This window comes from Anopheles coustani, chromosome 2 (assembly GCF_943734705.1).
Source record: "Anopheles coustani chromosome 2, idAnoCousDA_361_x.2, whole genome shotgun sequence".
Classification (NCBI taxonomy): domain Eukaryota; kingdom Metazoa; phylum Arthropoda; class Insecta; order Diptera; family Culicidae; genus Anopheles; species Anopheles coustani.
This window is the reverse complement of record NC_071289.1, coordinates 74,495,806-74,511,293: the sequence shown is the minus strand read 5'-3', so window position 1 is coordinate 74,511,293 and position 15,488 is coordinate 74,495,806. Positions and strand designations below refer to the sequence as shown.

General features: G+C 45.7%; 2 protein-coding genes across 3 annotated transcripts; both read right to left on the bottom strand.

Moving 5' to 3' along the window:
• Positions 1 to 822: 822 nt before the first annotated feature.
• On the bottom strand, positions 823 to 6,144 carry LOC131266533 (serine protease grass-like). 2 transcript variants are annotated; one of them, XM_058269090.1, is made up of 4 exons: positions 5,270 to 6,144; positions 2,178 to 2,700; positions 1,396 to 1,595; positions 823 to 1,326 (listed from the first exon to the last, which is right to left on the bottom strand). In XM_058269090.1, exons 1-4 carry the CDS (start codon positions 5,334 to 5,336, stop codon positions 905 to 907), a joined length of 1,212 nt encoding a protein of 403 aa, XP_058125073.1. In that variant the 5' UTR covers positions 5,337 to 6,144; the 3' UTR covers positions 823 to 904. The 2 variants fall into 2 exon arrangements, with proteins under 2 accessions (XP_058125073.1, XP_058125072.1); XM_058269089.1 differs by lacking the exon at positions 5,270 to 6,144 and adding an exon at positions 2,847 to 3,054.
• LOC131266531 (lysine-specific demethylase 5) lies at positions 5,157 to 13,446 on the bottom strand. The gene is made up of 4 exons (XM_058269088.1): positions 12,181 to 13,446; positions 10,073 to 11,887; positions 8,584 to 9,474; positions 5,157 to 7,803 (listed from the first exon to the last, which is right to left on the bottom strand). The coding sequence occupies exons 1-4, from the start codon at positions 12,718 to 12,720 to the stop codon at positions 6,214 to 6,216; spliced, it is 4,836 nt and encodes a 1,611-aa protein (XP_058125071.1). The 5' UTR covers positions 12,721 to 13,446; the 3' UTR covers positions 5,157 to 6,213.
• Between the last annotated feature and the right edge of the window lie 2,042 nt (positions 13,447 to 15,488).

Below are 15,488 nucleotides of genomic sequence, written 5' to 3'. Positions count from 1 at the left end.
CGTACAATGACTGATCAGATAGTAATTATTTCAGTTGATTTAAACCACACGATCGTGCTTCCTACAACGATCCATGCCAACGAAAATGAGAGATAAGTACTGCTTTTAGGGTTTAGCTCTCTTACAATTGAAATTCCAATGGAAGAGAATTATTAAAGAAAAAATGTCCCAAATTCCTCTCATTCAATTAATGTTATTAATACCAGTGCTGCGATTACATTTAATCTCTCGAAGTCCTATGCCATTACCAGCAGTAAAATTCATAGGCAAATAATTATACAAAAAAAAATTAAAACCAACCTCGACCTACTTTGTTCGTATCAATAATGTATGTATTGTTTTTTTACGATTTAATCCTAACGATAAAATTCGTTCATTTAGCTTTAGTCTTGTACTAATTTAGTTAAATTATAATATTTTATGAAATCTTGCTTAATAGAACTGCTGTTAGTAAACGCAAAAACTCATGTTGCAGAAAAGTATGTTTCGCGGATTTACTGTTTGTCGCCGACCGGGCGCCTCCATCGCCAAACCAACAAATCTCTCTGATAACATTGGAGCTCCCTTGAATACTCATTAAATCTGCAGATTTTTTGGTATAGTTAGTGGTACGAAGGTGCCCTACTTTTACGCTTGTAAACTTCCGCATAAATAGACAAATCTGTCATACATTTGAGCACCAACAAACTTGTTCCATTGGACGTTATTACATAGAATACAAAATAAATAATCTCTCCCAAAACTTACCCTCTGATTAAAATGCAAAAGCTACAGGCATCTTCTGTAAATGCCCCTGCCGAAATGAAAGCAAACTACTTAGAGTTAAGTTGAAAATACTTATCTTTATTCTTATCATCGTTCGTCAGTACGTCATATTCATTCGATCGTCATTCGTTGACTTCCCTCAAGGTCTCATGTTTGCCACTATCCATTTCATGTAGGCGGGCACGCTCGTGTAAATTCCGGGCACGCTTTCCTTGCCGCAAGATCGAACTCCGGCGGAAACAACTCCGAATTGCACCATTTTCGCACTCCCTCCAATGGACACGGTAAACGCAAGCGGACCCCCCGAGTCACCTTGGCAAGAGTCGGTCAAATTTCCCCCTCTTGCACACAGTTGCCACGGGTCTGCCAGTGTGACGGCAAGGAAGTTATCGTTCATCTTCTGCTGGCACTCGGGTATTGCTACATGGTGTACGAAAGCTTGCAGTAGCAGCTGGGAAACGGCTTGTTCCTCCGTCGTACCCCAGCCGGTGATGATGTACTTAGGTGGTAGCTGTTTTTGCACACCTTCGTCCACCGGCAAGCAAATCGGTTTGACCGAGTCTAAAAAAAAGAAAATAACGAATATTGAAATGATGAGTTTTGTTTATATCTTTTTGACAATATTCTTACCGGAGTACGTAATTTGTTCAGCCATCCTGATCAGTGCTATATCGTGCCGGAACCTAATCGGACGGTTGTAATCTTTAGGAATAATCATCTCCTCGATGTCGACGTCATAAGCTGGTGGAGCACATTCAACCTCACCGTCTTGATACGTGATGCAATCTTCGGGTGCAGTTTTATCGTGTTCACCCAAACGCACTTTAACTCTGTTTGAAAAGACAAAACAAACAGTGTTAATATTCACACGAATTCGATCAAATGTAAATTTATGTTGGAGATATGGTCAGGTTTGATTGATTTGGATATGTAAGACGTTTATTTCAAAGCTTCCATCAGTTGACTATGCATTTGCTATAAATCCTTGCTCCTTTTCAAACTGTATGTTCAAGGCATGTGATCACTGATCGCATATATTGATATTATTTTATTGTTTGCACTTAGAAATGAATGAGTGCTATATATTCTGCGTAAACTATATTGACTCAATAACGGAAAGGAATGGAACATATTTTTATTTAAAAAAAAATTTTTCAACTTCTAAGTGAAAGAAAATTGTTCGACTCTTAGCAAGGCCCAATTAGAAAGGTAGAGTTGATCTACACATTCCTCAAGCAACCCGTGTACTTGAGTACGTACATCCGTTATGTGCATACATAACCCAGGAAGATAGTTAGCAAAAATAGACGAATCAATGTCCAACAGCCAGGGTGTCTATTCGCAAATGTTTAATTTGATCGGATTCCTAAATCATACGAGCACTTCGCAAAAAAGAGTACAACATTACTTACAGTTTGGAGCTGCTTGGAGTCCTGACGCAATGGGCCGCGGTCAGCACGTAACGGTTGTTGATCAGCGAACCGCCACACTTGTCTTCAAGTCCATTGCTTGTTTGGTACCGCAGCACCACCATCCACGGAAACTCGAAAGGACGTGTCTTATTCCCATGCGCTATCCGGTCGTACGTACTGAGGCCACACAGGTCCATCTGGAACAGGTCCCAGTTGACCACCGTGTCGTCAGCGGCCAAAGGGACGCTCTTGATAGGTGGGGTATTCAGTGAAAGCATTGTGCCGGGAGGGGCAGCCGTCGTGGTGGTGGTGGTGGTGGTGGTTACCAATTGGTTTACTTCTTCTGGCTGGCAGCAAATACTGCGCTCTACGTTCGGTAGCGTACAGGCAGCTCTTTTTATGTAGTTCAGGTGACCGCGGGTTGGATTGCCACCGTTGAGCAGGTTGTAAATGTTCCGGCAGCGCTCGATCGCCACGCAGAAGCCATTTTTGTTGGCTGGTGTTGTGCACGCCGGATCTAACTCTGTAAAAGTGTGCATCGATTAGCGATTTGAACCGGGTTCACAAATACACTTGAATTTGTGTAATCTGAAAAGTTCAATTGGTTTCCGAAAACAAAATCAGTTGGTTACTCCCCAAAAACAGGGGATCTTCTCCGAGAACACTCACGTGCGAATACACTCCAAGCATTTGTGACTATCAATAGCGCTGCTAGCGCTGGCCGTAGACGCATTTTTCTCATGTCACTGAAAAATACCTCCAGTACACTTCCGTCAATACGTGAGCCCCACTTTCAACACTTTTACAACTTGACCCGGCCCAACCTTGACACCGGAGTAGCTTGAACAATGGCTCCAAGGGTTCCCACTTGCGCAATGCCCAGACACCGACTGATCAGATCGAGGCAGCTACGGCCGCCTCGATCCACTCGATCGTGTTTCATGGGAAGATGCCTCCTGTGGCTTCTTACACACATACACGTGGAGTGGCACAGTGAGATTTCACAATTAAAAATGTTTCATTTATCAGAAACAGTTTGCTTTTTTCTTAAATAACCGAGATAAATTTAACGTCGATTTTATGATTAGCGTACTTTTTTTAAATTTTCATTGATTATAGCCGGCAAATTGATTTTTATCCGCGTTTTACAAAACCCACAGGCAAATCTCTATAATTTAAATAGCGTATTAACGTACCTACAGTTTTCATTAATCATTCCAATCAGATTCAACCGAGTTCGACTTGGATTTACTTGGAAGACTTGGATTTAATTAAAATGATCAACAAATTTTCTTTTGCAGTTTAAAAAGCAAATCTCTCACGCTTCGAAGAAAATAAAATACGTGGAAAAAATTAAATATTATTTTTGTTATTTTGCACCGTACCAAATATCAATCATATGATGCAGTCCATAGTGCAACAACAAAAACTTGATTACAATCTCTGAGCCACGGTCGGCTTGGATTTCCTTGCCGCTCGATCCCAGCGGCCTATCAATTATCAAGGCGCGTCCATAGATGACCTCTTCAAACTTGAACTGGGAAGTCAAGCTTTCGAGCACACAAAGATTCACGAAACCGGTTGGCCATCGCTGTGATGATGGAAGATCGGTCCTACGACCGGTCGATGGCACAACCACAGATCTACCCAATGCCACGCTGAAGATCGTGTGCAATATTATCAGGGATTTTTTGCTTCGAGGGGAATTCCCATTGGGCTCTTCCGTTCCTACGTAATAATGTAAGACATCGGACGGCACACAAGCCATAACATTGGTTTTAATCAGAACCGGTCCTGCCGCCAGTGGTGCGCATCGTGGGCAGAAGAGCGATGCTGTTTAGAACACAATTAATAAGGAAAATCCTATTTCTCTTTAATATTTCGATACACCAGTCTTTTAGGAAACTGAGATGCACGCGTACCGAGAACAAAGTTCCAATTAAACGTTCATAAGTGCAACGGAGGGTACGATAAAAGCTACAGCACGCAATGTTGGATAAAAGGGGATCATCTTCATTAGCTTACATTTATTCAGTGCACCTCAGAATGTTCTAAAGTGTTTTTCCAGGACACTTTCGTTTTGGATTGGTGATGCGACCTTTCACTTTATGATAATGAACCACACTTTGGATCCCACGGGGTTAATGGAAGAAACACATCATCCTTTCGAAGAGAATTTGCTAAAAATAATGCGAAGAGTTTCAAGCCTCTCAGAAAAATCCGGTTCGCCAAAAAAAAAGAAAAAGAAAACTGAGAAATCGTAAGTTTGGAATTTTATGCATTTCGTTAACATTCCGTGTCGGCTTTTTTTGCCCTCAACGGATAAAAAGTTAATGGAAAAACGAATAAATTTCCATATTTTTTATGCTTGCTAGATTCAAAGCTCAATGTTAGGTATCCGGTCAATGTTGGGTCAATAATCATCCGTTTTTTAACGATGTATTTCAGCTTTAGTTTCCGGCCAAATGACAATACCTGAAGCTCTAGCCAACTGCAATCTTTATGTTTAGATCTCTCTCAGGAAGTGGAAGGCAGTTTGTGAATGCACATTCAGATACCCCCAGAGAATTGAATGTTTTATTTCCAAACAAGAGGCTCTGGTAAAGTGTATAAATTAAAAAAAAAATATGTATCCGTTTTGCGTGTTTGAAGAACCTATATTTAATAAGGAATAGGTCATCAGACACCTAGAATCTACGTTTACCAAACTAATACTCTCGAGTTAAATTAAAATATTAGAAATAATTCAAATAAAAAGTATACACGATTCGAATACTAATTTTTTTATGTATCTGTTTTATTACTAGAACGAAACAGAGCAATAGAATTTTGCTGCTCGTAGTTGCTGTCGTCGTCGTTCACAAAATATTCTAAACTCTCACATCTGGTCCAAATGTGCACAGCGGTGCGCGTGGGTGTACTCGAGCGGACACGGAGTCGCGGTGTACTAAGTGCGTATGCGCAAGTGTAAGGGGCAAAATGTTAACGAGCATCGAGTGTCTATCCTTCTCAACGGAGAATCGATCGATCGATGATTTCTTGTGTTTTTTTTTCTTCTTTTAAATTACAAATCTTTTTTTTTTCTCCCTTACCTTCTGCTGTATACAAATCGAGCAAAACCTCAGCAGCCCTCGCTCGTTTTACTAACTGAACGCGCATACGCACATACAGCCACACTTAGAAACACTCACTCACTACTTTCGCACACTAATACAAATGTCGTGTATATTGGGGCATCGAAATGGTTCTATTGGAAACACGCATAATCACATAAAATTCTTCCATGCACGGCGAGGAAGCAGAAGATAGGCTGGGAGCACTAGAGCACTGCAGCAGTAGCCGCGTCATTATATCTTGCAAGTGGAAAAAAAACATCATACATCATAAAAGCTGACCAAATTGCTCCTTTTCTGGCTGTACTCCTTCCTTTGGGGCAGCTTCATGCGACCTTCTTAGAGTATGAAAATATCTCTTCTGATAGCTAAACGAACGAAGCTACCGGTGTTCAAATACTATGTACTTCCTGTCTAGCACTACGGTTCGCTGCTACCCTCCGAGCATGGCGTGTCCTAATGGGGAGCAACACAAACACAAACAAACACACACGCACACATTCACACACGCAAACAAATACATCGGTGCCAACAATGTTAGCCCCTGCTGCACGTTTGCGCTGGGTCTTGCTTGATTCTGCCGTTCTACCACCAACATTCTAGCCGGAGGTCCACGGATTGACTTGTTCAAAAACTTATTGACTAACGCAAAAAAAATCCTATGATCTAATAATTTAACCGAAAATGTTTTCTCCACTATCCCGCCTTTCTGCCTTTTTTGTTCTACTCCTTGCGAAAGAGATGGATAAGGTATAAGGTGGGCCATGTCTTCTACCGGAGACCATTTACACCGAAAGTTTACCGTTGCTGGGTCCAGCTTTGCCCTCTTCCCTTCTTCCCCTTCTTCACCGGATGCTCATACTAACATACACAGCCAGCCGGCAGTCTCAGTTGTTGCCATCGACAAGCCGACGTTTGTTCCATCATAAGTCCGTCGAATGATGCTGGTTCGGTTGGGGCTCCTGCTTTACTCGATCGTTCGGTTGACGGTTCGCATTGCTGTTGCTGTTGTTGCTACTACTACTACTATTACCGCTACCACTACTACTACTATTACTATTAGTATTCCTGCTGCCGCTAGAGGGCACATTTTCAAACGATTGACTAGTACTCTCGGGACACTGAAGTGTTGATGCTCGCGAACCGTTCCGCGATTTAGCCTCCTCTTTCTCCTTCACCGTACGTACGTCGCACATCGGATCATCCTCCACCTTTACAGTGACCTCGTCCCCGTCGATAGGTTCCGTCTTAATTTTACCCTCGTAAGGACCGGCGGCGTTTAGTAAGGACTTGCGCAACTCACTCCCAGGCTTATCGTCGTCCGGTGGTTTGCAACTGTGGCATCCATTCTGCCCAGAAAGCTTATTACCGGCAGCGCCCCCGCGAGCATTGTCAACGTTATCGTCGCCATCGTCGTCGTCATCATCGTCATCGTCATCATCATCCTCTTCTGCCTTCACCTCATCGGCTACGTCCGCTTCCTCCTCATCGTCCATCTCTTCCTCGAACTGGTCGCCATGCTTCAGCACGAAATCGTCGAAACTGCTTCCCACGGCCGTACTACCACCGGCGGCTCGTACATCGGAATGGAAATCCTCTTCACTTAGCGTTTTGATCGCGAGCAGCTGATCGAGACTACCGACAGTACTTTCACCTCCATTCTGCTCCTGCGACCGTTGTCCTTGCCGGGCAGTCGTCGTTCGGTGGTGCCGCTCATGGTGACGACAGTGGTGGTGGTGCTGCCGGTGATGATGGTACTTCCGTAGAACGTTCGCCTTCGCCACCATCTCGTGGCATTTGGCGCAATGGTAGATCACACCGTTGCTCGCAGGTTGACGGGAATGGTCCCGGATCTGCGCAGAACCATCAAAACTTCCCGGCATTAGAACCCCATTAGGGGTGCCCACCGAATCGCTCCAATTCCGAAGCAACTGAGCCCTCAGCAAACGCTTATCGTGCTCGCCGATGTTACTTTCTTCTTTGATCTTTTTCATAATCGTCTCCATGCTGTCCGCTAGTGGGGGATCGTCCAGGTTCGAGATCGAACCGTAACGCTTCCTCTTGGAGGCCGACGACGAGGACGAAGACGGAACCGCGACGGATGATGACGTGGGTGACTTTGTTCGCCGATCTTCACCACTCGGGCCGATGAAACCCTTCGAGTTGAACAGCAACAGCTGACCCCCGTTCCGATTGTAGCAGCCGCCGCCCGCGGTTGTCGTGCCGAGAATCGTCTCACACAGCAGTTTGCTTTCCATCTCCAATGGTAGCAGCTTCGCGCGGTTCGCCAGGTTTTGCAGGGTGTGGAAAAAGTTGTAGTTTTTGCTGCTCTCGAGCGTTTCAATCGCGTGCAGCCACTCCTTGGACTTGTGCAGTGCGTCCTTCAGCTGACTGGCCAGGGGAAGAAATGCTTCGATATTGTGTGCCCGCTCGAGCAGGCTGTCAATTTCACTGATCTTGTGTTGCGTTTCCGTCTTGAAGCACTGATTGGCGGACTGCTCCCAATCGACAACCTGTACGGAAGGGATGAGTAAACAAGAATCTTAATAACCGCTCTAGCTTAAAAATTCAGCAAAGTGTGTACAGAGCAGAATTGTAAAAAAAAATTCTTACCCATGGCAAGGAAAACAGGTGCAAACAATAATTCGAATACTTTTTCAAATTTCAGATCGAATACTTTTCTCAACAATAAAAGCCCGCTTGCACACTGACAGCTAAATACTTACAGCGGCACTGAATGTTCACCGATACAGCGGCACAAGTTAAATTTGGTATTTGCAAGGTAATCTTTCATGCATATTGAAAGTAGCTTTAAAATAAAAATGGCTCAAACTGGCACTGATTTTTTCACGTTTTGGCCATTCTGGTTTCAAATAGAGAATATGTTTAGTAAACATTGTTTTTCATATGTTTTAGAACATTAACATCAGAAAAATCAAATAAAATATTATGACCATATTTTGATACATTTTCTGCAAAAGCCCAGATTGTGAGAGGGTGAATATGATCTCTCTTCAAAAGCGCAAGCCTATTTGTCCTGTAATCTGAAAAAGTTCACTTTCTTATGCTTAAGGGTTTCGGAACCCGTATCACGTGCATTTAAATAAACTATTCAATCGTAGGCTCACGATCTACTGCTAGCCTACGCTTTCACAACCGAAACCTGTCATTGTTAATGTACAAATGTACACGTTTCATTTCTCCCGAGCAAAAACTACATATTAACGTGGTGTTAGCTTAACCAATGATACGGCACCAGTTGGAAATCTGGTGTAGAAGTAATTAGCACCTACCTGTAGCATGATGCCGTGCAACTGAGACAACTCCTTCTCTAATACTGTATGCGGTAGTATTCGCATCCCCTCGTTGACGAGCTTCTTGATCTCCTCCAGTGACAGCCGGTCGATCGTATTCTCCCGGAGCGTGCGCACCTGCCGGTACCACTTGTACTGCGTTAGCCGATCCTTGAGTTCCGCGATCTGCGGCAGCTCGATGCACAGCGCGTTGCCTTCCTCGATCAGCTGATTCAGTTGCTGCACGTTCGTGTCCTTGAAGCGTAGCTTCAACACCTTGTCCGCCTGCCGCAACCACTCGAGACCGATCCGCTGCAGTTCCCGCACGCTGTCACCCTCGCGGATGACACAGCGCAGATTGTTGATCTCGTTGATGAACAGCTCCAGCTCGTCCATCGTTAGCTTGTACTTGGCACACTCGAGCGAGTTACGGGTGCGCGTGCGAATCTTGTTGATGTCCAGCTGCTGGATGACCGTGATACACTTCTGAGCCTCCAGTATCGACAGGTTCAGCCGCTCCAGGATGACACTGTTCGGGAACTTCTGGCATTCCGCCTCGTGGGCGATACTTTGCAGTTCCTCCAGCGTGATACTGCTCGCGACCGACGGATCGAGCACGTCGCGCACCCGAAACAGCCACTTTTCGAACGATTCGGCCTTCACCTTCAGCTTCTGTACCATCAGTGGCAGCTCGTCGAGCGTGTAGCGATACTTAAGTGTGTGGTTGTCGGGTGGACACTCGCACAGCTCGGCAAAGTGGCGCAGGCAGGCAAGGTTCTTGCTGCACTTGCAGTTAACCGCGGACAGGAAGCAGGTCGTTTTACAGATTTCGCACTGCCTAGCGTCGTCGGCGAGCAGTTCGAATGCCTCCCGCTCAGCATTTGATACACCCTGCGGACGAGAAGTATCAAGAACGATGAACACGCAATGCAAACATAAACATACACCAAAAAAGCAACTTTTCGTCCTCCTAAATACTTCCTAGCATTTTCAAATTTAAAAAATTTAAACAATTAACAAAACACTTTATGGTTGAGACTTCGTAATCAATTAATCATTTCTTATTCTTAAACGAACACGAAATATTACGTATTAACACGTTAAGCGCTATGCCCAAATTGCACTGCTTTCCGTTCTGCCAGCGATTCGTAGAAACGCCGGCCTACCCAACGGGCTCTGTCGGTTCGAACAGACCGACGCCGGCTTACGGGGAAGGACACTGTCGGCCCCATGGGGCCCACGTAGCGCTTAACGTGTTAATAGAGAAAATGCCATTCAAGAAACCTCCTTTTTGTCCGCTTAAAAGTAATTCTGATACATTTTGTCTTGTTAATTTTTGTACCAACGGGTTTGATAAAAAAGACACTTTCAAGCGCATTTTTAATAAGCAGTTTGTGGCAAATCAGATCCACTAGCTGTAAATTTATGTACACTTAAAGTGAAATCTAATTGCCTTTCAAATGAATCTTAAAATAGGTTTCATTCCTACCCATTCCAGCAGATTTTTGCGCAGCTTTTTCTCCGTGTCCACCATCTCTGCCATGTCGATGTAACACGCGGTCGCAATTCCAAGATTCAACCGATCCGGCTCGAGCGCCATTTTGCACACGAGCTCGTCGTGCGAAAACACACAGTACCGGCGCAGCTTCGAGTAGTGATTGACACACTCCCGGCCCATCTTCATCCAGTCGGCCGGCGCAAAGTTGACCGCCTCGGCAAAGTTGTACCCCTGGTTGAAACCGGCATGGTACGCCCGTGGGAATGTCACAACGAATTCGCCGGCATGCTGATCCGTCCGGTAGACGGGCACGTTGGCGTTCATGAGAATGTTCGGGTTCATTATCGTCACCAGCTGGTGGAGCAGATCGGGCTGCGATTGGAAGAGCTCCGGGGCGGCCGATTTCATGGCCAGCTCGAATTCTTCCGCTCTGCTGCCCGGTACACCGTACCACGTCTTCGGCTCGCCCCAGTGCAGGTAGTTGATCGAGTAGCTCCAGTGGTCCTCGTTGTGCCAGCAAAACGTCGCGAAGCACATACCGACGTACATCCAGGGTACCTTCATGCCGCTGATGTCTGCATTGATGTGCCCCAATATCGACTCATCCAGCACGGGCAGATTGTTCAAGTTCCAGCTCGACTCGGCGTACTCTTGATCGCTCTGCGTCAGGTAGGGTAGCGACTTCGTCGGGAACCCGCTGCCATGATCCATCGTGTGCAGATCGGCCCCATACTCCACCGTGACATCCTCATCGATCGACGACACGATGCGCCAGAACTCCTTCTCCACCAGCTCGGTCGGTACGAGGTGCACGGGCATGTTGAAGTAGTTCAGCTTGAATTGATCGGCCATCTCGCCAAACTGCTGCAGTGTGTACTCACGCTGTGCCTGCTCGAAGCCGAACGCTTCCACTGGCTTCGAGTTCTCCTCCACGATACACTTCGGGCAGCGCCAGTCGCCCTTCGGAATGTCCTGCAACGGTGGCATCAGACAAAACGTATGGTACGATGCGTCACAACCATCGCACAGCAGCATCGATTCTTCCACGTCGCCACGGTTACACATGTGACAGATGTACTTGGCCATCGGGTCGTAGTTGCTGGGGCCGGCCCCACCAGGGCCAGCCGCCTTCTCATCCTTCGCTCCGTTCGTTGCCGCCTGTTCCCGAGCGGCGGCCGCCAATTTGCTGGCAAACTCCAGCATACTCCGGTGGCGCAGTTCCTTCTTCCCGGGCGACATTTCCTCCGACGAACCGCGAATGCTTCCCCCGGCACTGCTGCCACCGGAGGTCGACTGTTTGCTGTTGCTCTGCTGCTGGGCAAAACGCTGCGAACGACGAGCCGTTGTCATCGGGGGTTGCACCTGCTGGCGCGACTCAATGCAGTGCGGTTCGTACTCGCAATCTTCGTTCGGTTCCGGATCGATGCTCGCCAAATCGACCACCTTTCCCGAGCGGTACACATCGAACGGATACAGCAGCCGATCGTAGTGAGAGCGCAGGTTCGAGCCAACACTTTTCCCCTGCTGATAACCCATCCGACAGGCCACCTTCGACCATTTGCGCTCCTTCGTAACCACCTCCAGGCCACCCTCCTGGTTCACTATCTTGTGTAGTGTGTAGAGATCGAGCGGTTTCCGTTCCACCATCGGGATCTTGAGGCTCGTACCCTGCAGCTCGCAGAACTTGGCGATCTGGTCGAGAAAGTTCAACTTAATGCGCGTTTCCGCTTCCAGCTCGTTCAGCCGCTGGATGCGCGGGGTGAAAGTAAGCTTCTCGACGTTCACAGTGAATGGGGGCTGCCAGGACTGTTTTTAGAAAAACCCGAATCGAGAAACACAGAAACAAAAAAAGAGTTTATTATTGTTACAGGCATTTTTCCAACATTTTCTTTCCCCCATTAGCTATCCCGAGTAGCGTCGCGTAGCAACCACTCGGAAAGTCAATCAGTAGGCTAACATTATCCTTTTCCACACGCGGATAAGGGATATGGATATAGGCGTGCGATACATTTTTATAGATTAAACAAACAACGAAACAATGGGGCAAAGAGAATAAAACAAACGGTACTAAACGAAGTTTCATAATCAGAGACACTCACGCTCGGCGGTCGAATCTTGCAGATGCCATACTTTTCTGCCATCGGTCGTATTTTGTTGATGTACACGAGGGGGTTTTTGAAATCCTCCTCCGACGGCTCGAACACCGGGGCCTCCGGTGGAACTTTGAACTGAAACTCATCGCACTTGTCCAGCGAGATATGCGGTTTGATTCCACTTTGTTTCTGATGGTATTGCTGCTGCTGCTGATACAGATGGTTGCGATTGTGCAGATGATTACTGTGATGGTGGTTATTCGGCTGTAGCGGATCCATACTGTCCGGCGCTACTTCCGACAGACCGCCAGGTGAGCTGCTCTGCATACTGCCATGATTCAACGCCCCTCCCGAACCGGGGCTTCCGGTTTGAGATTTGCCCGTTCCACCGTTCATGGTCCCACCACCGGATCCGGCCACTGTTGTGCTCGATGATCCTGCGGTCGCCACGGTCGCATAGTTGCTACCGTTGGTGTAATTATCGCTGCCACTGCCACTACTACTACCACTGCCGTTCGTTAAAGAAGTTCTAGATTTGCTTTTCATTGTTCATACGCTTGTTACCATCGCATTTTTTCCTTCCCTTTTTTCGCCGTACGAGCGCTAGGACGACGGAAAGTTGATGGATAATGCAATTAATTGGCCTCACAGATGGGCTGATGCAAGCTTAAGGGATTTTGCCCTTTTTTTGGTGCACCCAAGGACACAGCATACGCACCAATTCTAAATGTTTGCCACTGATTCACTCACAAAGTGTTCCTCGCAGTAAAACCACTTCACAAGCAAACTGTACACATAGGTAACATATTTGAGGGTAGTTTTCGGGATGGCGACAACTCTAGCAGACGGGCCGTCGGCTGGTGGTTGCTTTGCTGACCATTTGTTTGCACTTTGGCGTAATTCGTCGTATCACAGCGATGCCTGATTGGACACACTTTGAACAACGGCGAGCGAATGCATTCGTGATAACAGATCGCCTCTAGATCCTCGTCGCACTTTTTCTCCACCCTTACGGAACGAAAATTTTCACTGAAGAACCCTTTTTCGGCCAGTCTGAAAAAGTCTTGCACCGAATGGCCCCGTGTGGGTAAAGCACTTCTTCTCGGGCACGAACCGACCGACTATTCTCGGTCAGTGTTGCTGAGCGTGTTTTTTCTCGTCCAATATGTGGCGTACGTGCGGCCGAACCGATGGTGTAGAGCTTGGTGGTACGTTTTTCGGCAGCATACGCAAGGGAGAATTCTCGCCTGGTAGGGTACCGCTTTGCACTGAGAACACACTGCACGGTTTGATTGCAAGAAGAAAATTATTTTGCCAAAGGGAGAGTTATTACTCACAGAGCTGATGAGGAGGAAGCGACGACATTAGTGTTGGCAGAATCGGGATTTTGAAGACTTGAAGATTCGATCCCTAGACGGATTCCAAAGATTTGAATCCCATCGGATTGATTCCAAAGATTCGAATCCCATCTGACGGAATCAAAAAAAATTTATTAGATTGGGATTGGAATCAGATTTGATTTGTTGGGGCTCGATTTTATTCAGTTCTGAATTGATCCCAATCTATTTAAATTTGATGTTACTCGATCCGCACACGAGGTGAACCGAATTAGTCACGTAACGAGTTGATCTAGAGACAATGTGATTGATTTCAGTTTACTCGACTCGGGCGCTGGTTAGAATGGATAGGACATAGATAAAGGTTTTTGTATGATTTAACTTAGGTTCGAAAATAATCGAAATTAGAATAAACGATTTCCAGACCAGCATTGATTGATTGGTTACATCGTCTCGCGACTGTTTGATGGGTTTGGATTCGGATTTGGGGATGCTATGTACCCACCACTAGAACGAAGCAGCAGCACGCTAACAAGCTTCAAAAACCTTTGTCACAGCTTGAAATAATGACTGAACTAGCTAATTTGTTAATAACTTTATAGTGCCTCAGTCAATTTCAGCAACAGACCCCTCAAACGAAAGGTTTTTTTGAAGGCAAATAACTTGGTACAACAGATGTTCTATCTCGATTCTTAGTTTATGAAATAAACATTTGAATGGGATTTAGATACAGATACCTTGGTCGGTATTTCTGCTGAAATAATAAATTTGTTGATAATTTCATGATCGCTTAACCGATTTGAACATGTGACCCCTCAAAAGAAAAGTATTTTTGGGACACACAACTTAGTGCTGCAAAAGGTTTTTCTTGTTTTTGTTAAAAACCACAGGTGCGAACGTGTTCGCCCGAGGGGGCGAAAAGGTGAATCAGGTTGATTTCCAATTTAGGTTACAAAAGCCAATTCTCGCATAACTTTTTATTTCCTTGACAGATTTTCACAAATGACCCCTCAAACGAAAGTTGTTTTCAAGACACGTAACTTTGTCTCAAGTAGCATATTACATTTTGACCATCTTTTCTAGTTTTTCTACCAGCTCTCGCCAAGCGAAGAGAGGACAATTTCCTCTCCGCGAGAACGAACCGGGTCACGAACCCATTTACATTTTGCGCACCAACACATGCGCATCCGTATACAGACATGTGCTTTCCCGGTTCAGTTTACCGGTTCAGACGCTGAAAGGTCATAAAGCCAAGCGCCAAGGTCACGTCGGGGAAAGAGCATATTTCGCCCGGATTTTGGGAGAGAATTCGCCAAAAACGAGCGGCGAAAAGGACGAGCTAGTGGCGGGTCATGCAAACCTGAACCTGTGAATAAAACAGCTCTCATGGGGTCATGGCTCAGTGGGCTTTAGGAATGGCTCAAATTCGTAAGATACAATACATTATTTCAGCCATCATAGCCATAAGTGCGAGGCGCTTTTTTTAAAAAATGCTATCATACCATCAAACATATTCGTTACGCGATAAAGCCCCTGCCAGGGAAGTGCGCAAAAAACATCAACAGGACTTGCTTCACTGTTTCAGGACCCACGACGGATTCAATTTGGATGATAACGCTGTCATATTTGTTCTTGAAACAAAATGAATGCCACTCTTCTCGGAATACTCGGGTAGATCAGTTAGCCTGAATGAATTAAACAAATCATATTGGCAAGTTAGATGTGCATGTATGATATGACGGATTGGGATTCGGACTCGGAGATCCAGATCTCCAAATAAATTTGAATCGAAAGATTGGAATCCCAACCGGGAATCGATACGGTTCTGCCAACATAAAGAAGAAAATTTGTTCGCTTCCCAAGGTTGGCATATTTGCGATGTGTCGTGGAGTGTTCTCTTTGGGATCAATTGAATTCATTTCATAAAACATTATCACCCCGCTAGTAGATCACTTCCATTAAAATTGTAGTGCAAGA